This window comes from Macrobrachium nipponense, chromosome 27, assembly GCF_015104395.2.
Source record: "Macrobrachium nipponense isolate FS-2020 chromosome 27, ASM1510439v2, whole genome shotgun sequence".
NCBI lineage: Eukaryota > Metazoa > Arthropoda > Malacostraca > Decapoda > Palaemonidae > Macrobrachium > Macrobrachium nipponense.
The window spans coordinates 40984080-41009629 of NC_087216.1; the positions used below are offsets into that span (position 1 = coordinate 40984080).

Sequence of the window (25550 nt, forward strand, 5' to 3'; positions counted from 1 at the left end):
CTTTATAATAGATAAATAATTAATTGTATAATAGTATAACAATGTAATTCTGCAGAAATTCAATATATAGGCTGATATTTTATTAGGTGCCCGAAAAATACCTTTAGGAATATATTAAAATGTATAATATTGGCTATAATGATTTATTAGGCGCCCTGAAGATACTTTAACTGTTCAAATGCAAGGCGTGAGTCTTTCTTGTCCTACATTTTTGCCAGCATACGGGACCGCTTTTCACACACAACACAATTCCAGACAATTCCCTAGGCACGAACTGAAGTGGCCAGGTTCAGGCGGCCCTAAACGCAAACGACTTGAGTTTAACGGGTACGTCGTCCAGACGGGCCAGTACGTTCCCTTGGAGATCCTTCTGTTTACGCCTCAGCCTACGCCAAGCAAAGATGTTGACGGCGATAACCAATATGGCCGTCACGCTGAACACGGCTAGCCAGAATGTAGTAGCGAAGATGTTCTCCACCTGCATAAGTCGATGACGCGTGGGTCATCTCAGCCAGTTGCGTCAGACGATGAGCTACTCGCGCGTTGTATGGGAGAGGTAGTGATGGGATGATTGTTGTAGCCCACGTGTAGTTCGCGAAATACATCTTCTCACGTATTATCGTGTTGACCCCTCTGACGGTATAATTTGTAGATGTCCCCGTACAAACCATCGGCTGCTACGAAGATAGGGGCATGGGCGGTGGATGTGTCCGGACACACGACGTCGAATCCGGCCTTATCATAACGGATCCAGGACCCATTATTCATCCTGTAATTGAATTTATTACCGTAAAAGGGATAAAGTTTCCCCAGGACAACCTTCGCTTGTATGAGAGAGAGAGCCGTTTAGCACTATGTCTAACTCACATGAATCCGTTTGATATAGGATAGAATTCAAAAGAGTCAGCTGTACAAATTTTATTATTCATGGCTTCTGAACAGTGAGTGAGTTTATCTAAGTCTTTAATGACTGTAAATGATTCTTATCAGAAGAAATCAGTACATGCCCTGTTAAATTGGATATTACTGGATTTGAGTTATTCGTCATAAAAGTAGGAAACGGTGCTATTTTGTATGATTGCCAAGCATCGGAAGAATCAAAAGGAATCGTGATCATAATTCTATAAATTTTCTACGCTGACTGATATTAGGCTATAATAGAATTCTACTTTATGGGCATCCAATAAAGGAATATAACCTAGCTTCTCCCGTCCGTTTTCCAAAGTTAACGTCAGATCTTTAATAGGCATGAGGTGGAGGAGTAACACACCCTTTGTTGCTAACGTAATTGCTTCTACGTAATCTTTTGACTTTTCAATAAAATGTGATATTTTCACACGGATATGATCTATTTTCGAACTATAGTAAGCTAAAGTAGCCAGCAAAATGTTGAACTTCCATGACCTGATCGATATTATTTGAATGTTCATTAACGATATTCATTATTTGATTGATCGAAGATAACTGGCTGCGAAGTTCTGATAAGGCCAGTTCCGTTTTGTGTTGCAAAAACTCAATTCTTTTATTTTGATTATTTATCTTGAGGCGATTGAGATTCCTAAGCCTAGATTCGCAACTGATCCTAAGATGTTTAGTCCAGCTAGAATAAGCGGGTTGCGGCGTTCAAGAGTATTGTGCCGCACAGACCACATCAGCAGGTCACGAGCGAGTTCTTCTGCCTCGGCGGTTTTATTTTGTATGTCATAAGACAACATTTCTGCGACGCTTGTTGTTTGAGCTAGTGAAATCTCTGAGTTAGCATGAAAATTACGTTCATGCATTTCCAATTAAGGGAAATACCAAACCTCATCAGGTCATTCTTTAAGTTAAGGACGTCATCTTCAGGTAAGAAAATAGCATGCATATCTACCTCGATAACCAATATTACTTGACACGATGAATACATCATCGATTCTCTCGATAATCGAGCCATGATTAAATTCTATGTCTTTAGTCCTAGCACTCTTTCCATACAACAAAGATGTCTGAATACACCCAATATCACTCCCAACAATAAAACAGATTCATTTTTGAAAACCTGTAAGAGTTGCTGCTTTCAGGTGAGTTGAAGTGGAATGGCAAATACTTCCACATCAATATCCTGGAACTCAAGACTGATTCCTTAACTCTTCAAGAGATTCAGGATCTTGACAAGCTACTCTGTGGTTCTAAATGTCAGTACCCCCATCACCACAAGAGTAACTTTTGTCAACAAACTGAGATGGTGGACTGGTTTCCCTTTAACTCTACACATTGTGCAGGCTTACAAGTCGGCTGTTGCACATTTGGTAGAGCTGTATGCCTGGTACATTCTGGGGAACTGGAACATAATGGCAAATAAACTGTCACCTATGTCAAGTGACAGGGGCTTAGCCTTACTCCAGACACTACGTAAGGTTTTCCAATCTTTGGAACCTCCCAGCAATAGATCAGCTCAACAGACACTATCAGTGGGATGTTCCACCATTCTACTTCCATGGTCATTTGTGGAAACATTTCCCAAACACCCGTGGAACAGCCTTGAGGCCTCGGAAAAGGCAAAGGGATCTCTCAGTTGCTTTCCCATGTCTACGGACATGGGCATGTTGTACGGGGCTCTTCGGAACTCTGTGCAGTGGGATCAATAGAGGCACAAGTCTCCACCTTCCCAGACCAGTGAAGAACCTTCCACCGATGCATGGGGCTCCTCGGACCCCCGTGTATTGGTAGCAGCTGTTGCACAGGGTCACAGAGCCCTGTACCACGGGAATTACAAGCGCACGAGTTTTGCGGACACACAGGTCACCAGAGGTACACAGTTCTCCATGGACTCCTGTGTCACCAGAAGTGCAAGGAGCTCCAGCAGACCTCCATGTCACCAGTATCAGCCCCAAGAAATCTTTTCCCCAGACAGGAAGGTTCTGCCTTCATCTAGGAACTGGTTGGTAGTGATCGTAACAAGATACTACTTGTATATCCAGTATGAGTGCTTTGGCACTATGTATCTTCAGAGGACTCGACACCTCAGGCCTGAGTGTCGACAACACTTCACTAGTAAGGCAGTCCCCGGTTATCAGCAGACTCGGTTAATGGCGATCTGGTTTTATGGCGCTTTTTAAGATTTTGATAATAGAGTTATGGTGCAGTAAGGTGCTGATAATAGAGTTATAGCGCCATAACATACCTAACAGAGGTGCCATTAACGGAATCTCAGCGCCATAAGTGCCATAAATTGCTGAATTTCAGTTAATGGCGGGTTTTGCTTATCAGCACCCCGCCAAGAATGGACCCTCCAATGTTAACCGGTGACTGCCTGTACGTACTGGCTCGGCTACGAAAGAAGTGTTCCAGAACGCGATATCTTTCTAGCTTCATGAGGCTATTAATGAACCAACTCTATGCCCAACATGTAGCCAGGAGTTTGTTAAGAGAACCTCATGGGGAGAGGGAAATTAGTCCGTCTCTTGCATTCTGGAATAACTTGTCAATTCTAAAGGTATTAAGACAGAAAGTGGTCTAGGCTGTCCAGTCTCACGTCTTTCTACCCTCAGGACATTGACCACAGGCCCTCGGACACATTTTTTTTTTCCCTTGTGTCATGTGGTGGCTGGTCAACAAGATGTGTAGCTCACCCAGCCTCCTTAGTGGACAGGTTGCATATTGCCTAAGGTGTTAAGTGGCAAAGAGTGAATGTGAGTTGGGGGGACTGGCCCCCTCCCTTTTCTCTTTTATCTTGTTCTCTCCAGAGAGAGATGAGTAGCCATCCATCACAAGTTGGTCAGGCAGGTCATGCCGGTGAGCCTACATAACTAAGTAGTACCCTGTCTATAATTTTAGATGTATGTGTAAGTCCTCCCCTCTCTCTAGCAAGGGGAGAGAGGGGCTGACAATAAAATAACCTGTTGGTTATCTCTAGCTTTATTTTCTCCAATGTACTGGGTCCATCCAAGCCTTTTTTTTTTTTTTTTCGAAACAGTTTTTCTCTACACACACACACATACATTAATTTGAAAGGTCCAGAAATCTGACAGTTGAACATGCACTTGCTCATACTTTTGTTCAACACATTAGAGGTATAGTCTTCCGTTGCTCTTACATGACCAGGAAGGAGGGCCAGGTGAGGCAAACTACCAGTCAGTTCAGAAGCTTACTCAGAATCCTCCCACCAAGAAAGTCTTCGTCATGTAAAGACTAATGGTTTGCATACAAAGCTACTGATAACTGGGGACCGCCTGTGTTTTGTAGGAGCAAATGACAAATTTTAAAGGTAATGTTTATTTTTCCTAATTATACAAACAAACCTGAGGTCTTTACAGTTAAATGCCCACCTCAAGCCACCTCTCATTATGCTCCCTGAGTCAAACGGCAAAGTGAATGCTTAATGACTGGGTGGGCGGGACTTCTACACGTAGTTGGTAGCTAACTACATACAGTGGTACCTCGCCATACGAAAGTCCCAGCTTACGAAAAATTCAAGTTATGAAAGCAAATACGAAGATTTTTTTGGCTCTTCATACAAAAATAGTTCAGGTTACGAAAGGTTGTTGCTGTAAAGTCCCGAGGTTCGCCCGGACCACCGATAACAATTTTAAAACTCGTGCACTGCCTAGTGAGTAGACTCGCCACCATCCTCCCGCTCTCCCATTGGTTTCTGATGCTAGTCACCGCCATAAGATCCTGCTCTCCTATTGGTCAGCATCATGCCTCTATGTAAAGGCGTTCCTTGGCCATTTTTTGCGGCAGCGTTATCGTAAACACTGGAATTCGTTCCTTCCCATATACGTACGTATTTCGTTTGTTAACGTAAATTCGTGTTAGTGATTTCATTTTTGTTGTACTGTTAGTTACTTTATCGTGTTGTGTGTGAACTTAATTTCTTATGTTATTAGCCATTGGTCCCAAGAATGTTGCTGAAGTTCACGGAAAAAAGAGGATGCTTTTTATGGAGAACAAAGATGGAGATAATCAATGTTAATGTTTTCTGCCATTTGTTAATGTGTTTTGTAAAGTTTAGTGTTAATGTTTTCTGCCATTTTTTTATGTATTTCGTAAAGTTAAGTGTTCTTGTTTTCTGCCATTTGTCCTCCTCCTCTGTCGCTACTTTCGGAGATTGCCTCACTCGAAAGGTAAGGTTAGGTTCCACATTTTACTACATATGTACGTACATGTACGTAAAGTATTTCTTGTACCATGTACACTAATACACTTTATTTACAGGTACGTACTACAATAAAGGCTATGTTAGGTATTGAATGGTCCAAATTGTTGTATTTCATGTTTATTGGTCAATTTAGCTTTATTATAAAATTTACTGGGGTATTTTTGTAGGGCTTAGAACAAATTAGGCAATTTACATGTAAAATGTGTTTCAAGATACAAAAAGCTCAGGTTACGAAAGCCGCCTCGGAACGGATTAATGTCGTATCCTGAGGTACCACTGTACTTAACCACCTTATTTAAAGTTAAATAGCTGGTTTCAAGCTGTGCTGAAGTATATTCATGTATTAAAAACTTCAGGTTTGTATAGTTAGAAAAGATACAAATTATTACTTTTAAAATTTTTCATTTCATTGTAGTAGTCAGAAATTCAAGCGAAGAATATTCATTTTGTTTTTTAAATTTCAGATATTGACTTCAAGAAACTTGGCTTTCAATAGTAAGATATTAAGCAGGATCAGGATATGTACATCAGAAATTTTGTTCATCAGTATGAAGTGGTTGATAAGCTCACTCCAGTGTGTGCTGCTTCTGATGTATGCAGGTACGGCAGTTTGTTAAACCCTACCCTTTCTGTTTTTTTTTTTTTTTGTTAAGATTATAGAAAAGTGGGTTGCTCCTACACAATATACAAACCCTCGGTCCTTTACAATGAGAATTACTTAAGGTAGAGCATGGACATAGCTGCTATCTTAAAACAAGATGGTTCAGTAGTCGACTGCTGGTCCGGTCGTTGGGAGTCTGCTGTACAGAACGTAAACATTCCAATTTGCTTTTGGCTGTCAATGCTGATAGACATGTTCATCACCGCTTTCTTCCTTGACTGTTTCAGCTGATTTCTTTTCAATGCTGGTGAGATTTTTTCTTGTTTTATTCTGGAATATATGTGTTGTATTTTGTGTGTTTGTGAAATTATACTATACTATACAAACCCAAGAATCACAATCACTCAAGTATCCTGCCTCCAGTAGGCAGTGCTGGGGGTGCAGTGTAAGAAGTGTGGTAAAATACACGTTTCTCTTGATGTTGATCCTAATGCCCTCTGTTCATCTTGCCGAGGGCGTGAGTGTAATCTATGAGGTTGCTGTGCGGAGTGTTGTGATTGGTCCATGGCACAGAGGGGGAAGTTTGCTGGGAGGAGAAGGTATCATAGGAAGACTCCCAAATCCATGGCTCAGGGTAACACGGGCCCCTCCACTCCCATGGTAACTATCCCCTCATCTTCCTGCCTCTCTCCTGGCAAACGTCCCCTGCTTGTTGCTTCTCGTTTGGTGGAAGCCTCTGCTTCTGCTTCCTCTCCCAGAAGCTGAGGCAGTGGACCAGGACAACAATCCTCTGGGGGCCTCTTCTTGCTCCAAAGGTATGCCTTTGGAGGGAGGAGGGATCCCCTTACTAACCTGACTTTTCCTAAAGCAGGTGAGGTGTCAGGTCTGGATCAGGCATGGGCTTCACTGGGCCTGGTGGGGCTGCCTTCTGTACAAGCTTTGCTGGCACACCTGAAGAGTACCAGTTGCAGCATTGCTGCAAACCACTTTGTGGTCACCACCACTTGTGGTGACCCATCCTGGCTATTACGGGCAGTCCCTGGTTATTGGCTGATTCAGTTAACGGTGATCCGATTTTATGGCACTAGTCTAGCACCATGAAATCGGCGATTTATGGAGCCATAATGTGCAGAGTTCCAGTTAATGGCACTTTATTTATGGCGCCATATCATACCTAACGGGTTCCATTAACCGGATACCAGCGCATAAATCACTGAGTTTCAGTTAATGACGGGTTTTGCTTACCAGCACCCCACAGATAACCAGGGACTGCCTGTATATGCTGCTCCATCTGGTCTGGTCACACCATCTGACCAATGTGTCCCGTACTGTGGTGATGGGGACTAAGACACATCTACCAGCTCGCTGTCTTCCAGCCCCTGTGTCTGCAGTGCCACTCCTACCTGGGTTTGGGGTAGCACCTCTGCCTGTGCCTGTGGTTTCTGCTCCTCCTCTGTCACCCCTCTTGGTGGCAGAGGTGACCCTGCCTGCTGTTCACGCTGCTGTACCTACACCTGCTCCTGTACCTGCCCCTTTCCGATTCCTGGACCTGCTGAGTCGTCTGCTGTCCCCTAGGGGCTCCTGACGTCTTTCCCGCTGAAGCTGACGAAGAAGAGGTCTAGGAAGGTGTCGTTGTCTTCGTCTTCATCATCATCGTCTACCACCTCCTCACCTCTCTCTTCAAAGGCTTCCCGGCTTAAGAAGAGGAAAATAGCTTTTCCTCCACCTAAGAAGTCTCGCCATGAGACTTCTAAGTGGCTGCCTGGGAAGGAAGCAGATGGAGCTCTTGCTGGCTCACCTGCTCCTTCAGGATTGGGAACCGTGACTATGTCCCCAGGGTCTAGCATCGCGGGAGCCTCAGGAATTCGAACTAAGGTTCGCTTTCTTGTCCCTGGTTCCAAGGGCGCTGCTTGTAGAACAAGATCCATGTTGGAGACTCGCTTGCAAGATTCTTCAAATTTACAGCCCCTCAAGGGGGGGGGGGGTCGTGACATCCACAGGCTAATGATGGGGGAGGTCCTCTCCCCATCATGACAGTGTTGCGGGGTGAGAGAAGGGACCAAGCCATGGCTTGGACCTTCCTGCAAAAGCCAAACATGGCTTTTCGCCAGGTGCCAGGGTCAATGTTGCTGCCCTCCGGGACAAGACATCTGGAGAGGCTAGAAGGAGGTCCCCTGCATAGTCCTCTTTACATAAGGTTTTGACCTTGAAGAGGACTGGGATGCATCATGAGGACAATGCATGTTCTTGCCAGTCTAGTAGCCGCAACGGTGCTACTAGTGCCGCTGCTATAGCTCGCCAAGAACCTCTGCATTCTCCTCGGGAGAGCGTCTCCCCTATCCAGTCACACTCCCTTAGATCCACGCCGCTGTCATCACTGTGGGTTGGTGACAGGGTGCAGCTCATTTCTTCTGATAGAGCTGCTGTGAGGAGAAATGAGAGCATCCGATCCTCCTCTCCTATTTCCTCTACTTCCTCAGGCTACACCAGGAGGGGCGAGACAAATAGAAGGAATCCTGCAGAGTACTCTCTGCAGGATTCAGCATCAGGAGCCTGTGTTCCTGTTGGGGTTTTAGGACCCTACCAGACATACGCCCACGTTGTCGAGAAAGGATCCAGGAGGGTCTGGTGAGGTTCTCCCTCATGGGAGAGTAGATCAGGAGGAACAGTCTCTCAAAGCCCAGAGACACGGACACCCTGAGATACAGAAGACTTTTGCTGATGTCGTAGCGCTGATTTGTCAGCACAATGATTTTGGGGAAGCAACCGTGGCCTCCTCTTCAGGTGACTGCCCCTCTTGTATCAAATCCTCCTGGTGGCCTAAGAAGGAACCCAGGGTTTCGACGGGGCTGCTGTGGTCAGTTTTGGGTGACGGTGTGCTTACTCAAGTGAACAATCTTGTCTCTGAACAAGAAAATTCACTTAAGTCCAACTGTTTGGACAAGCTGCTTTCCCCTCTTCTACCTTGCCAAAGACATTTCTATGCATCCTTGGAGAGGCCTTTGTTGACCAAACAGGTTGACCCGGACTTGGTTCGTCTTGGTCCGGGTCTGTTGCTACAGAACCTGATTGGTGAGAGCGTGGAAACTACCGCCATGGCAGCTCTTCAGGCAGTCTCCTGGCCAGACCTGCAGTCTTTCACAGTGTCTAAGGTTGCTGCTTCTTCTGGAGCTATCGTTCCAGGAGAAGACTTGGCCTTCGAGAGACTGTGCCAGTCTGTGGTGATAGGGCTATTACCTACCTGACCCACCAGACAGCCAACCTGTGGGTGAACCTGGTCCTTAAGAGAGGAGACGCTGTTCTCTCTCAAGTAACCAGGTCTCTCGGTCCCGAGTTGGTATATGCCTTATGGAATGGACCTTTGCTGGGCTCTGCCTCTCTCTTCAGCAGGGAGGGGCCTCTGACTGCCACAAGGCCTCCTGTATTTTATCTTGTAGTAAGTGTTTGGCAAATGTTGGAAACTCTTCTCCTGAAAATGATTCCTGTGATGCCATTCCTAGAGATTTGGGCAAGACGCGTTCTTCCATGCATCTATGTAAGAAGTGCAATTGAGCCTTCCTCCTGTCATCCTGTCCATCGTAGAACAACATTCCTGTATGCCAAAAGTCCTTCTATGTTGTAAAATATAATGTCCATGTTGTAGCGTCTCATGGAATTTAATAGTGGGCACAATTTTCCGTGTCGAAAATGATGACAATGGTTGCAGGTCCACAATAATATAGCATGTGCATATATGGTCTTTAATGGATATTAAAAGCTTTTGGACCTTGTACTAGGTTCATCTTCAATCAAGTGAACATTGTAACATTAAAAATTTGTCTAAGTAAACTACTGAGCAGGACAATTCCATGCAGCATCATCACAGCCCACAAGACATTCCAGCAGAATAGCAAACTGGAATTCGAACATGAACAATGACATTCTCTAGTTGGGCTGTTGAGCTCTTCCTTCACTTGTGTTCGTTGTTGTGGAATTGTCCTGTTCAGAAGTTTACTGAGACGAATTTTCAATGTCATAATGTTCACTTGACTGAAGATGAACCTAGTACAAGGTTCGAAAGCTTTTGATATCCATTAAAGACCATATATGCACATGCTATATTATTGTGGACCTGCAACATAGTCATCATTTTTGACATGAAAAATTGTGTCCACTATTAAATTCCATGAAACGCTACAACATGAACATTATATTTTACAACAAAGAAGAACTTTTGGCATACAGGAATGTTGTTCTACAATGGACAGGATGGCTGAGGAGGAAGGCTCAATTACACTTCTTACGTAGATGCATGGAAGAACACGTCTTGCCCAAATCTCGAGGAATGGGATTGTAGGAATTGTTTTCAGGAGAAGAGTTCCCAACATTTGTCGAACACTTACTACAAGATAAAATACAGGAGGCCTTGTGGGATTTGGAGGCCCTTCACCGGGATCTTCGTTCTTCATCAAGAAACCTAAGTGAACATCTCCAAGAACCCAGACTACAGATGAGCTGGCAATGTCTAGGTTGAGGGAACATACAAGGAGCTTAAATGATAAATTACTCAGAATCATAGATTAATCAAAATGGGATTTTTCCACTAACAAAGTAAATCATTTACCATCCGTCAGGCTAGACAAAGAGCAATTATAGAAGTCCTTAATCTGGGAATGGGGTTTTGCATAGGAACAGATAAATCCGATTTTTAAATGTAATAAGTAGTGTTAGCCTTTCCATTTTCAAACAGTTTGATTTTTTGAAATTTTTGAAAGGAGCAGCATTAAACGACAGTATAAACAATGAAATCATAAACATTTTACCCAAAAGACACCAGTTAGCTTTGACTGCCCTAAAGAACATTAAGAACATAAGGGTTATGAGAGTAGATGAGGGAGGATCCATAGTAGTAATGGATACAAGCGTATACATGCAAAAAGCCTACGCCCTTCTTAACGATAGCCACACATACACTCCTCTAGAATCGCCTCCCACTGCTACAAAGATGGAACAGGAGTTCAATAGGAAACTTAGGAAAATTGCCAACACCCTCCCCATTACCTCACATAAAGAACTAATCCTTACTGAGATATCCCTCAAATCACCAAATGTGCCTTACTTTTACAGAGTACCCAAAATACATAAATCAGGATGTCCTCTGAGACCAATTGTTGCTACATGTGGATCTCCACAGAACAGCCTAGCTGTTTAGTTCACTCAAGTACTCAGCAATTTACCAGGAACATCTTCAAACGCACACCTTCAACATTCACATCAGTTCATCCAGCGTGTTTGGGAGTTGGGATGTGTTGACGGCAATATGGCCAGCCTTGTTGTTAAGGCTCTGTTTACAAATGTCCCCTTACACTATGTACTAACTAATCTAAAAGAAGAACATGATCTTGGCAACATTAGTTTGCTATTCCAGTAGACCAATTCTTTGCACTTATTAAATTATGCATAACTTCAATAGTGTTCCAATTCAATAATCAAGGATTTGCCCAAAAGGAAGGTGTAGGTATGGGTTCCCCCTTGTCCCCCGTACTTGCAAAGCTATGTATGGAGTTTGTTGAAAAGGAAATCTTAAACAGGTGTGATGATACAATAAAAACCATTGCTCTGGGTTAGGTATGTAGACGACATATTCGTTGTCATCTGAAGAAACGATCAGAACTTAAACAGATTATTAGAAATAGCCAACAGTATTCTCCCCTCCATAAAATTCACAATAGAAAGGGAAGTAGATAACAAGCTACCATTTTTGGACATACTAATCATTAGTGATCACAGTAATAAATAAATTTAAATCTCTGTGTATCACAAAAAAACAACCAACTCAGAAAGTTACATATATTTTTATTCATTCCATGCCAATAACATTAAGAGCAATGTTGTAATGAACTTTGCCCTATGTGCATTTAAAATATGCTACCCGGAGTTTGTCGATGGAGAAATTCAGCACATGCGATCAACCTTCATAGGATTACGATACCCCAATCATTTTATTGACAAAGCCATTTCACAAGCTAAGAAGCATTTTATTGTCCTGTTAACAACCCAAAGGAAAAACCCAGCAGATTCTTACCCCTCCCATTTAATCCCAATCTCAACAAATTATGTAACTATGCTAACAATATCCAGAAAGGTACTAAAATAGTTTTCAAATATCCAAACAATTAGCCATAAACTAATTAGAAACAACAATAACAATCATACTATCATCGGGTGTTTACGAAATCCCCTGTCATGACTATAAGGAAAATAAAATATTTTGGGGAACACAAATGTCCATATGCACTACATGCACAGAACAATGCAATAGTCTCCCATGCCTTTAACAACAACCATAGACTAAATTGGGATGGATCTAACATAATTTTTAAAAATTATAATGTCCAACCAAGAAGACTAGTGGAAGGTGCCACCATAAACTTAGGAGAGTTATTTTACAGTAATAAGGGTCGTTGTCGTTGGAGAAGACCCAAGTTTTGATTTTTGAATTTAAGACAAAAAGCTCTGTTTTTCCTCTGCCTGTTGCTGCCCCCTGCCTCTTCTGCTCTCCTCCCTCAGACAGGATAACACCACAAGGGACATGACGTCCAGCAATGTTGCAGCCACGACCACCACGAGGAACACCATGCAGCATCATCACAGCCCACAAGACGTTTTCCAGCAGAATAGCAAACAGGAATTCGAACATCAACAACAGAATTACCTAGTTGGGCTGTTGAGCGCTTCCTTCATTTGCATTTGTTGTTGTGGAATTGTCCTGCTCAAAAGTTTACTTTGATGAATTTTTAAGGTGTCATAATGTTCACTTGACTGAAGATGAACCTAGTATAGGTTCGTTTGAAAGCTTTTAATATCCATTAAGACCATATATGCATGCTATATTATTGTTGACCTGCAAACAAAATTCGTGATAGTAGTATGTTAATGAAATAACCTTCCTATTTCACTTTTAAGTAAGAACAATCTCTCTCTCTCTCTCTCTCTCTCTCTCTCTCTCTTCTCTCTCTCTCCTCTCTCTCTCTCTCTCTCTCTCTCTCTCTCTCTCTCTCTCTTACTGAGATGAGATTAATCCTATACCATGTGATACAAACCTTTGGTCCTTTACATTGGGAATTACTTTACGGCGAGGCTGGAACACGGCCGTTAAATTCTTGAACAAGGTGGTAAGGCAGTAAGTACCTTCTGGTAGGCGGGTACTCATTTATGAGTCTTTCCGAGTGTACAACCTCCAAAGGGGGATCGTACACCCAGTCAGTGATGGGTAGTCTTCGTCATGACATTGGTGCAGGGCGACAGAAGGGACCAAGCTGCTTTGTTGGCTCAGAAAGCCAGGAATGGCAATTCTTCAGGTGCTAAGGTCGGTGTCGCTGTCCCTCGGGACAAGGCATCTGAAGGAGCTGCGAGAAGGTTCCCTGTGTAGTCCTCTTGATGTGGTTGAATCATGGAGTGGATAGATGCGCAGCAAGACTAGGCAATTCTTGCCAACTTTTGATGCATTTGACTCCATTCAACTTTTGCTTGCGTTCACATCAACGAAGAATACTTCGTTTGGCAGAATGAGAACACCGCAAGTGCAAAGAAGAGTGGGCAAGAACAGTCAATCCTTCTCTCTTTTTTTCCCCCTCTTACTTCCTGGCTTACAACAGAATGAGCAAGGGAATAAGAGGAACTTTTTGCGATCTACTCCCCAGAGTTTGAATACAAGAGACCATGTTTATAGGATCTCACTGAGCATACGTTCAGTCTGTTCAGGAGTGTGCCACTGAGAAGTTTAAACAACCAGTTTGGCATCAACTAGTCATCTTCAGCGTTCTATTATCATCGTAGAAGCCTTGCCTGGGGACAGCTTCACCTTTGCTCTTTTCATTTGAGAATAAAGGAGGTCTGCTTTCGGTCCTTATTCTTGTCTCTCAAATGGAGAAGAATTAGGCTGGCGCTTTATTAACAGGAACCTATGAATATCATAGTATATTCTCGCGATATGTGTCTGTTCTTCTGGTATGTGACCAAGACGAATAGTACCTTCTCTTAATTAACCTGAGACTCAGGACAGCCTTTTGGGCCTCCCAAGAGTTTCCAGTTTTGATTTTGAGACGACTAGTGGTGGTGTTTACCAACAGCACCACAGGGTTGGCATCATTACTGAATAAGATGGTTTCTTTCCCTCTCGTTTCAGTTAACATGCAGATGCTTGAGTGTATCTGTATCGCACTCAATAGTTCTGTAAGCCAAACGAATTTCAGCACATTCCTGATAATTGTTATTACAAGAATTGTGAGTCTTGTTGAACGACTGAATTCCTTGGAATTTCTGGCATTCTCAAAGTGTTTTGGTTTTCTGTGATTTCCAAACACTCGGGCAAGACAGGCTGGAATGTACAAACAGGCAACTCAATTTACAGAGTCAAGCGAGGAGCAGAGTTCTGCTTTCTCTCTAAGATTCTGTTCATCTTAGCATTGCTTCTCCTCTGTTGAGGGTTAAGTACTAATTTGAAAATCTCTGCCTGGCCATCACAGACATAGGTCTCTGGTTGGCTCGGAATTCTTGCATAAGGTCCATGTTTTGTACTACACATTTGCCATTGCAAAATTATCAGACAAGAGATATGTCTCATTAGACTCATCCTGTGTACCACACAGTATAACAGAAGTCTGTAATCTTCTACTCCATCGCAGCCGATCTACTCCCTAGTTTTGTAAGTTGGGTTCAACCATTCTTTGTTCACCTTGGAATTGAAAATGAATAATGAAATTACTTCGCTGTTCAGCGCCTTCGGCCTGTTTTTTCCCCCCCCCTAACTAGCTCTGCTTTCAGGGTAAATAGAACAAGTTTCCTCCTGATCCAACCCACAAGAAGCAGTTCTTCAGGCAAGCACTATCCATGTTTTCATGACTAAAGGCTTCCTGCCTTCATTGCAAGCATAGACTTTCTCGCCGATCAGCAATGAAATAGCGGAATAACTTCTTCAGTACTTTGTAACATGTGAGGGATTAGAGCCCCATCTTCACTGGTTGAGGTCATCGATAGGACTTTTTCTATGATCAGTCTTGAGAGTTCACTTCTCTCTGATTCAGCTGTGAAGACATAGGTTCACATTCTCCTTAGTCATTCACTAAAGTAGTATTGTTTCTCCTTAGTTGAGATTCAACTACTGATGAGAAACTTCTGTCTTGCCATTACAGGGACCTCAGACTCTAGAAGGCATTTGACTCTCGCCTAGCATGCACATATCTAGTGAGAATCACCATATGGAGTTTTGATTTCCAAGACCACATCTCGTCTCCCTCTGTCATTGGCAAAGAAGATAGATGATTTGCATAGCTTGTTCTCAACATCACCTTTCAAAAGGCGGGTGTAATGTTGTAACTCCGTCTTTTGACGAGTATGAATTCTTCATGATCTCCTGTGTTTTGGACTTTGTATTGGTTGATCCAGATCAATCATTACTTTGTCCTATTGTTGTGTTGCTGTAACTATGGAGGATCAACATCCTTTATTGAATGTTGATTCCTTTCTCCACTGCTGATCCCAATGCAGAAGTTTCTAATGACACGTCTTCCTCCAAGTCCTACCAGATCTTGAGGAACTCCTCTGCAGATGGCTTGTCAATATACGCTCTCTCAGAGAGTGAACAGTGCAAATGACTTGGTACTTTCATAACACTGAAGAATATGTCAGACTGGAAGCTAGATGCAGTCTCATTAGGACCTCATTTATATCTTTCTTCCTTTGGGTAAGCCCACAGGGCCTTGGAACTCCTTTTTCCTTGGACCAGTGATGGATGTTCAACAAATTGTGTTTGCTTGCCCAGCTCCTTCAAGAGGACAAGTTGCATCTCACCTATGGAGTGCAGTTCTAGAGGCGAGAAGGATGCGGGAGTGACTGGCCTCTTCCCCCATTCCCCCTCCTCATCTTTCTACTCTTCCTTCGGGTTGAAGGTAGGACTGAAACTCACTTGCTGTTTGGGCATTTGATTCGGTAAGCCTACACTTCAAGTTTCCTTTCTATTTTTCTTATCAGAATCATAGAAGCAATCCTACTCTTTCCTTTAGCAAGGGGAGGAAGGAGACTGGCAATAATGCAAAATGCAACCTTTCCCAGCTCCATTTTGGATGAGTTATGATTCCTCACTCAGATGTCTGATTCTTGATCATACAGCTCTTATACTCTGATCAAGCTGTCAGAAGCAGAGCACTCCTTCCCTTATGACCAGGAGGAATAGCACAGGTATGCTGAACTCCAGTCAGTTTAGAAGCTCACTCAGATTCCTTTCACCAGTCAGTGTCTTCCTGATGTAAAGGACCGAGGGTTTGTATATCGTGTAGAACAAATAACAGTTTTTTTAAAGTAATTGTACTTTTCTTAACTAACAAACCTGAGGTCCTTTACATTAATGCCCACCTCATGCCACCCCTCAATCTGAAACCTGGGCTAAAAGGCATAGTGGAGTGTTTACATCCGGGCAGGCAGGTCTACCCGTCTACCAGATGGTAGTTACTGCCTAACCACCTTGTTCAAGAATTTAATGGCTGTGTTCCAGCTTTGCCATAAAGCAATTCCTAATGTAAATGACCTCAGGTTTGTATAGTTAGGAAAAATTATATTTTAATGATGAAATAAGGTTTCACATTAGCTGTGCGCTTTCTTTACCTGGCAGTCGAAAATTTAAATTCTTGGTGGCGGTAGCAGCGCTGCTGCCCTTGTTTGTGTAGGTGATACAGATCCCGCCCACTTTCGGGAATACCTAGTACTGCTGAGCTTAAGACTTCAATTCGTTGAGCCACAACGTCCATCTGTGGGGTGGAGGGAGGGCTCTGATTATGTAATTGTTTGGTAAGTATATGTGAAACCTTATTTTATCATTAAAATATAATTTTATACATTCAACTTCCCTGTCAGATATATACTTAGCTTTAGACTCCGTCGTCCCGACAGAAATCCAAATTTCGCGGCACACACTACAGGTAGGTCAGGTGATCTACTGCCCTGCCCTGGGTGGCAGGACTAGGAACCATTCCCGTTTTCTAATCAGATTTTCTCTGTCGCCGGTACTGTCAACATTGTTGTTGGTACCTCCTGGCTGGAATTCTTTTTTCATCGCAATTGATCTTCTTGACTGACTTTTTGGTGACGTACTTGGATCGTTGTACAGTGGTCCCCCCCGTATTCGCAGGGGATGCGTACCAGACCCCCCCCCGTGAATGTTTGGAACCCCTATGAAAATGCTAAAAACAGCCTATTTTGTTAGTTAAAACTGAAGAAAACCCACACAAAATTTTCATACTTGGTTTTTTCATACAATCAACTTACCTGTCAGATATATACATAGCTAAGACTCTGTCGTCCCTGACAGAAATTCAAATTTCGCGCCACTCGCTACAGTAGTCAGGTGATCTACCGCCTGCCTGGGTGGCAGGACTAGGAACCATTCCCGTTTTCTATCATATTTTCTCTGTCGCCGGTGGTATCAACATTGTTGTTACTACCTCCTGACTTTGATTCTTATTTCAACCTTTTGATCATCGTTTCTCGGCTTTTTGGTGACGTATCTGGATCGTGGTTTTTGGCATTCGCTACTGTGGACTGAATTTGGACTTGCTTTTTGATTTTTCTCAGTATGTCTGACTCAAATGTGAGTGTGAGAATGTGTGTGAATGTAGGCTGCAAGGTGAGGATACCGAAGGCTTCGGTTGATCCTCACACTGTATGTCGTAAATGTAGGGGGTTTGAATGTTCTTCTTCTAATACCTGTCATGAATGTGAGGGGTTGAATGCGGAAGAATGGAAGACTCTAACTTCTTATTTGAGGAAGTTAGAGAGGGATAGAGTTAAACGTTTAAAGAGTGTGAGTACAAGGCCTATTGAGCCTTTCATTGATCCTATCTCTAACCTTAATGATTTTGATTCTCCCTCTGTGTCGAATTATTCACAATCTTTACTTTCAGAATCGGCCTCTGAAATCGCCGATCTGAAGGCTACTATCTCTAAGATGAAGTCCAAAATGGCGGCCTTACAAGGTAAGGTTAGTGAGAGTGAAGTGTTTAGTGAAGTGAGTGCTCCCAGTGTTGTGGAGGGGGCGTTTGATTGTCTCTGCGACGCTCCCAGGCCTAGACCGCTTCCAAGCTCCCATGCCCAGAGGAGAAGGAAAGTCGAAAGCCTTAAGGAGGTCGTGGAGAATCCCCAACGGTCAAACGTCCCTTCAGCAGGCTCTGTTTCGCTTCAGGCTGCTCAGGACCGCTTTAGAAAAAGCGTCCTGCGAGAGTGTTTCTCTTCCTCTCCCTCTCCTTCACCTAAACGAGGGTGGAAGGATTCGGACCTTTCCAGGCCCCTGAAAAGGCATTATAGAGAACCTGATTTGAATTCGAGCCCGGAGCGCTTCTCGGATGAAGCTCCCTCTTCAATCAAAAAGGCTAAGGTTGCGCCAACGTCTCCCTACATGGACGTAGCGGATCGCTCGCCTTCGAACTCTCCTTCTCCTCCCATTGAAGACGACGTGGGAGAAGCTTCAAGGAAAATTCTTCTTGCTGTCCAAGAGCAGCTAGCCTCATTGGTAGGAGTTTTGGCTAGAGATCCTCCTCGTAAGAAGGACGTTTCTCTTCCTATCAAGAAGTCTCGTCCTCTTTCCCCTGCCAAACGCGAGGCGTCTTTCAGGCATGAAGCTTCCTCTTCTAAACAAGTAGAAGAGGACATTCTTTTTAGATCAAGAGCGAGAGAGACATATCACAGGCGCGAAGCGCAAGACAAGACGCCAGCCAAACGTGAGGCATCTTCCAGGCGCGAGGCGTCATACAGAGGCGTGGAATCAGCCAGGCGCGAGACTCCAGCCAGGACTCCTTCCGGACGTGAAGCGTCATCTAAGCGTGAGGCACCAGCCAGTTTTTGGCGCCAGCCAGGACGCCGTTGAGTGCGAGACGTCTTCCAGCACGAGGCGTCTTCCAGACGTGAGGAGTCAGCCAAGCGCGAGGCGTCAGCCAGGAACTCGGCGGACAGAGGCGTCATCCATATATGGAGGAGCCACCTAAGCGCTGCGCCACCAAGCGGAAGCTTCTTACAAGGCTCAAACTTTTTTTTGTGAAGAGGAGAGATTATCACTCCCATTAGTCCCTCTCCTCAGGAGTTTGTCTCCCCCAGAGAAAAGACGTCCTGATTTTTCTACGGATTCTCCTTTAGACCCCGAGTTAGATGAGAACTCAGAAGACGAGACTCGTAGAAGGGAAGGACTGTCAAGCTACAAAGTCTTGACAGCCCTGCTTCTTGAAGAATATGGAGACGCATTAACCCCTGCCGCTCCTCCTTCTCCGCGCTCTCTGTTTTCGAGCGCAAAGGCTAAGAAGTCTTCGTCTTTTCTTAGAATGAAACCCACCATATCTATGAAGAGGGCTCTTCAGTCTTTGAATTCGTGGATGGATTCGAAGAAGGAGCTGGTCAGGATGGTCTTCTGCATGCCCCCAGCGAGACTCGCTGGCAGAAGGGGCATTTGGTATCAGACGGGAGAGAATATGGGTCTTTCTCTCCCGTCTTCGCTGAAGCAGACTTTCAACAACGTTAGTCGATGCGTCGAGAAGACAAAGGATTGAACTCTGCCCGTGTGACTTGGGCCATTTCAGAACTGGATCATCTCCTCAAGGGGCTCTTCCATGTATTGGAAGTATTCAACTTCTTAGATTGGTCCCTTGGGGTGATGTCCAAAAAGGCGCATAACTCAGAAGGACTCGACCCAGAAGTTCTCCTTTGTATACTGTCGTGTATCGACAAGGCAGTACAAGATGGCTCTTTAGAAATCTCCTCTTTATTTGGAGCGGGACTTCTTAAGTAAGAGGACAGTCTTCAGTGCTTTTTTGACCAAATCGGTCTCCCACTCTCAGAGAGCAGCACTTTTGTGCTCTCCCTTATCGGAATTTTTGTTTCCTTCTCAGTTAGTGAAAGACATTTCCCGATCATTAACTGAGAAGGCGACTCAAGACCTTCTTACTCAGTCATCAAGGAGAAGAGACCTGCGACTGCGGTGGAAAAGGAAGGACCAAGTACGTCTGTTCAGCCCTTTCAAGGAGGCCCCTACCTCCAGAGCACCCTCAAGAAGGAAGGCTCCTGAGAAGAGGTAGGTCTGCCTTCCGTCCCTTTAAAAAGGGTAATGATGCTTCTCTCCTCCAAACACCAGTAGGTGCCAGGCTCTTAGAATTTGCGGAGGCCTGGGCACGTATAGGCACGGACGCCTCATCTTTGTCCATGATAAGGAAAGGATACATTATACCTTTCCACGACAGTCCTCCCCTAACGTCAACTCCGTGGGAACTGTCAGCCAATGCAGGGACCCTGTACTGAGGGATACTCTTCGACTGATGGTGGATCAGATGAGGACAAGAGAGCGATAGAACTAGTACTGGATCAAAACTCCACGGGGTTTTTACAATCGCCTTTTTCTGGTTGCAAAGCCCTCGGGGGGGTGGGGGGCTGGAGACCAGTACTGGACGTCAGCGCTCTGAACAAATTTGTTCAGAAGGAGAAGTTCTCCATGGAGACTTCGGCCTCAGTCCTTTCAGCTTTACGCCAAGGAGATTGGATGGTGTCTCTGGATCTCCAGGACGCCTGTTTTCACATACCGATTCACCCTTCGTCGAAGAAGTACCTCCGTTTCATGGCGAGGAAGGATCTTTCAGTTCAGGGCCTTGTGTTTTCGCCTGTCCACAGCTCCTCAGGTCTTCACAAGCCTGATGAAGAATGTGCAGGTTTCTTACACCTAATAGGGGTGAATACTCTCTCTGTATCTGGACGACTGGCTCATCAGGGCCGAGATCAGAGAGACAGTGTTTGGAGGACCTTATTCTGACCATGAACTTGATCAAGTCGTTGGGATTACTCGTGAACCTCGAGAAGTCGCAGTTGCTGACCCCCACGAACTTAGTCTATCTGGGATTCAGATGGATTCTCGGGGTTTTCGACGTATTTCCTTCGCAAGAGAGACTCGCAAGAGGCTTGGAGAAAGTCTCTCTCTTCTTAAGGAAAGAACGGACGTCGGCGAGGGAATGGTTAAGCCTTCTGGGAACCCTTTCCTCGCTCGAACAGTTCTTTCCTCTAGGAAGACTGCATATTCGTCCTCTTCAATTCTTTCTCAAGAGGTCTTGGAGTTGGAAGACAGGAAATCTATCAGACTCCTTTCCCATTCCAGTGGAGATGAAGCCTCACTTGGAATGGTGGTTGCCCCCATTGAAGGAGAACAAGGGAATCTCCCTGAAGGTTCAGAACCCGAACCTAGTGTTATACTCCGACGCGTCGGAGAAGGGTTGGGGAGCAACTTTATGCTCGACAGAGGTGTCAGGCATCTGGGAAGCAGCACAGGTGTCCTGGCTCATAAACTGCAAGGAGCTCTTTGCCGTACATCTGGCTCTAAAGAGCCTAGAACCTTTGGTATCAAACAAAGTTGTTCAAGTGAATATAGACAACACCACAGTGTTGGCCTACATTCGGAAACAAGGAGGGACTCAGTCCTTGTTCCTTTACGAACTGACAAGAGAACTACTGCTTTGGACTTCCCAGAGAAATATCTCCCTGCTTACGAGATTTATTCAGGGAGAAAGGAACGTAAGGGCGGACAGGCTCAGCAGAGGAACCAGGTCTTCACACGAGTGGACCCTCCACTCAGAAGTGTGTCAGAGTCTCTGGTCTCTTTGGGGGACTCCTCATGTGGGTCTCTTCGCCACATTCCTTTCCAAAAGACTGGAGGTATTTTGTTCGGTGGTAGAAGATCCCAGAGCTTTACTAGACTGGTCTCACGTAGACATCTACGCCTTTCCACCGTTCAAGATCCTGGGACTAGTTCTAAAGAAATTTGTGGCTTCAGAAGGAACACGGATGACCCTGATAGCCCCTTTTTGGCCAGCACAAGACTGGTTCACAGAGGTGTTGGAGTGGACAGTAGATTTTCCCAGATCCTTCCGAAGAAGGACAGATTCTTCTCCAAACAACCACACTTCCAGAGGTATCATCAAAACTCCCCGCTCTCGCTCTGACTGCCTTTCGACTATCGAAAGACTTGTCAGAGCGAGAGGGGTTTTATGCATTCAACTTACCTGTCAGATATATACTTAGCTATAGACTCCGTCGTCCCCGATAGAAATTCGAATTTTGCGGCACACTCTACAGGTAGGTCAGGTGATCTACCGCCCCGCCGCTGGTGGCGGGAATAGGAATCATTCCCGTTTTCTAAGACAGATTTTCTCTATCGGCCGTGACAGCAACATTGTTGTTGTTACTCCTTGATTTGATTTTCATGTTTTTTTTGTTCATCGCTATTGATCTTCTAAGCTGGTTATTTTGGTGACGTATTGGATCTTTGGTTTGGCATACTCTTTCGTGGAACGTTATTTGGACTTGGTTTTTTGGATTTTTCTCAATGTCGATTCTAGCTTTACGGTTAGAAGACAGTGTGTAAATGAGGGATGCATGGTGAGGCTACCGAAAGCTTCGGTAGATCCTCACACAGTTTGTAAGGGGTGTAGAATGAATGAATGCTCTATATCTAACACCTGTGATGAATGTGTTGGTTTGAATGAGGAAGAATGGAAGAATTTAAATTCCTATTTAAGGAAATTGGGATAGGATAGGCTAGGAAGGCTTCCTCTAGAAGCGTAAGTAGGTCTAGCTCTAACGAGCCTATTAAATTAACACTAACCCTAAACCTGTATCTTCTTCTCTAGTACTAAGACTGCAAATCCAGCAACGGAAATTGCAGATCTTAAAGCTGCACATACAAAGGATGGAACGTAAAAATGCTGACGTTACAAGGTAAGCACCAGTGATAGTGATTTAAGTGTCCTAGTGCAGTGGAGGGTGCGTCTGATCGGCTTCATCTCGCTCCCAGGCCTAGACCTCTTCCAAGCTCACAGGCCCAGAGGAGAAGGAATGTCAAAAGCCTTACGGAGGTTATGGAGAATCCCCACCGATCAGGCGTCCCTCGGCAGATTCTGTGACGACCCGAACTGCCAAGGATCGCTATCGAAAAAGCATCCTGAAAAAGTGTTATTCTTCGTCAGATTCTTCACCTAATGTAAGGGGCTGGAGCTCTGATGAACTGTCACGCCCCTTAAAGAGGAGTTGGAAGGCTCCAACTTTGAATTCAAGCCCTGAGCTTTTCTCCGATGGATCTCCATGTGAAAGGAAGAAAAGAAAATTAGTTCCGAAACGTAAATCGGAGTCTCCTTCCTCTTCTAGACCTCCCTCACCTGAATCAGGAAAGGAGAAAGAGAATGCTGCGGCGAAGATTCTCCTAAATATACAGGAGCAGCTTTCTGCTTTAGTAGGAGTTCTTACGAAGGGAGACTCCCAGAAAAAAAAGGACTCTTCCTTCCGATAAAGAAAACGAAGGGAAGGAAAGAAATAACGAAAGTTTCGGATTCTACTAGGATGAGAACGAGAATGCGCCAGATGCGCTAGAAGCTCTTTACGATTCAGAAGAGCCAGAAGCGCCAGAAGCGCCAGCCTGGCGCAATGCGCTAGAAGCGCCATCCCGGCGCAATGCGCCAGAAGCGCCAGCCTGGTGCAAGGAGCCACGAACACCCAACCTGGCAAAATGAGCCACAAGTGACATCTAAGAGACGGACTTCTTCAAAAGACAATTAAGCCAGGAGGATTTGTCTAGCTTTCGGAAGGATAAATCTTTACCTGACAGGGAAACTAGGTGTCGCACGAGCGGCCGTAGCCCTTGTCAGGATATAGGTGGTTCTGGCAAAGCGATAGGAGAGGACATCCTTCCTCTGACAGGAGAGAAAGGTGTCGCACAGGCGGCTGTCACTCTTGCCAGGAGAAGGATAAGGTCGTCTTGCAGGATCAACCTATCTCTCGTAGGGACGCAAGTTATCGCGCAGGCGGTCGTCGTTCTTGCGAGAGTGGGGCAGATACGGCAAGAGACCCGTCTCCTATGGAAAATAAGAAATCCTCTTCGGAAATGGAGTTGGATTGGAAGAAGTTTCGGACTCTGAAGACCACCCTCGGCTCCAGGCTTGTCAGATTACAAGACACTGGCAGCCCTCTTACTTCAAGAGTTGGGGACTCTTTAAGCCCGACTGCTCCTCCTTATCTCCAAAGTCCTTATTTACAAGTTACTAGGTCCGAAGCAATCATCTTTCATTAAAATGAAGTCAACCATTTCCATGAATAAGGCTCTCCGATTCGTAGGAAATTGGTTTAAATCCTAAGGAGAAGGCGGGGAAGACAGTCTTTGCCTGCCCCCCTTCCAGTCCAGCTATCAGGAAAGAAGGGAATTTGGTACGAGACAGGCGAATCACTGGGTCTAGCTCTCCCTACCACTGCCGAAGCAGATTTTTCGAACCTGGTGGATTCGTCAAGGAGACAAGCCTTGTCATCAGCAAAGATCACATGGGGACTTCTGAGTTGGACCATCTCCTCAAGGATTGTTTAAGGTCTTAGAAGTTTTTTAACTTCTTAGACTGGTCCCTTGGGGTGTTGGCCAAAAAGACTCAAGAGAATGAATCTCTTAGTCCAGAGGTTCTCTATATGTACTGTCCTGCATGGACAAAGCGGTTCAAGATGGATCAGGAGAGGTGGCCTCGCTGTTTGGAACTGGAATTCTGAAGAAGAGGTCTTATTTAGCTCCTTTCTGACGAAAAGCAGTTACTCCCCTTCAAGTCATCTCTTCTTTATGCTCCTCTGTCCGACCAATTGTTTTCCTGAACAACTAGTAAGGAACATTTCTCATTCTTTGACAGAAAAGGCCACACATGATCTCTTGGCCCAATCTGCAAAGAAATCAAGAACTTCGGTGCCTGATAAGAGAGAATCGTACTCCTCAACAGCCCTTTCGAGGGAGCTCCTCGACCAGACCCTCCTTTAAGAGAGAGGAGTACAGAAGAGAGGTAGGTCTTCATTCAGACCTATCAAGAAAGCAAAATGATGATAACAGTCCTTCAAGTACCGGTAGGAGCCAGACTTCGGAATTTTTCCGGAGAAGAAATGGACTCGGAGACAGGCAGAAAGATGGTCCCTTTTTTCAGTGGTAACAAAGGGATATATGATCCCTTTCGAGACAGGCCTACCCTTGACAACGAACACCGAGGGAACTGTCAGCCCAATACAGGGAGCCCTGCAAGAAAGAAGATTATTGCAACTGGTAGAACAGATGTTGCAAAGGAGGCCATTGAAGTGGTTCAGGATCCGCATTCCCAAGGATTCTACAACCGTCTTTTTCTGGTTCCGAAATCCTCGGGAGGGTGGAGACCGGTCCTCGATGTGAGCGCATTGAACCGATTTGTAGAGAACACAAAGTTCTCTATGGAAACATCAAAATTGGTTCTTGCGGCTCTTCGTCCAGGAGATTGGATGGTCTCCTTAGATCTACAAGATGCTTACTTTCATGTCCTCCTGCATCCATCATCGAAGAAATATCTCCGTTCATGATGCAGGGAAAGTATTCCAATTCAGAGCCCTATGCTTCGGCCTGTCCTACGGCCCCTCAGGTGTTCACGAAGCTATGATGAACGTTGCGAGATGGCTACATCTAGAAGGAATAAATATATCCTTTATCTGGACGATTGATTGGCTAATAAGAGCAAAATTGGAAATTCAGTGCTTGAAGGACTTGGAGAAGACTTTGAATTTGACAAAATCTCTGGGACTACTCGTGAACCTCAAGAAATCACAATTGATCCCCAGACAGAACATAGTCTATCTGGGGATACAGATGGATTCTCGGGGTTTTCGGGCGTTTCCATCTCAAGAGAGAATTGCTCGAGGCTTAGAAAAGATCTCGAACTTCTTAGGGAAAGAACGGACCTCGGCGAGGAAATGGCTCAGTCTGCTGGGCAC

The 25550-nt window shown here is 44.7% G+C and overlaps 1 protein-coding gene across 1 annotated transcript in view; it reads left to right on the top strand.

The window, feature by feature from the left end:
- Positions 1 to 25550, top strand: part of LOC135200683 (uncharacterized) — a 204667-nt gene that overhangs the window by 58677 nt on the left and 120440 nt on the right. Inside the window, exon 2 of the mRNA XM_064229291.1 lies at positions 5605 to 5740. Coding sequence (XP_064085361.1) covers positions 5605 to 5740 — 136 coding nt within the window. The remainder of the gene's footprint in view (positions 1 to 5604; positions 5741 to 25550) is intronic.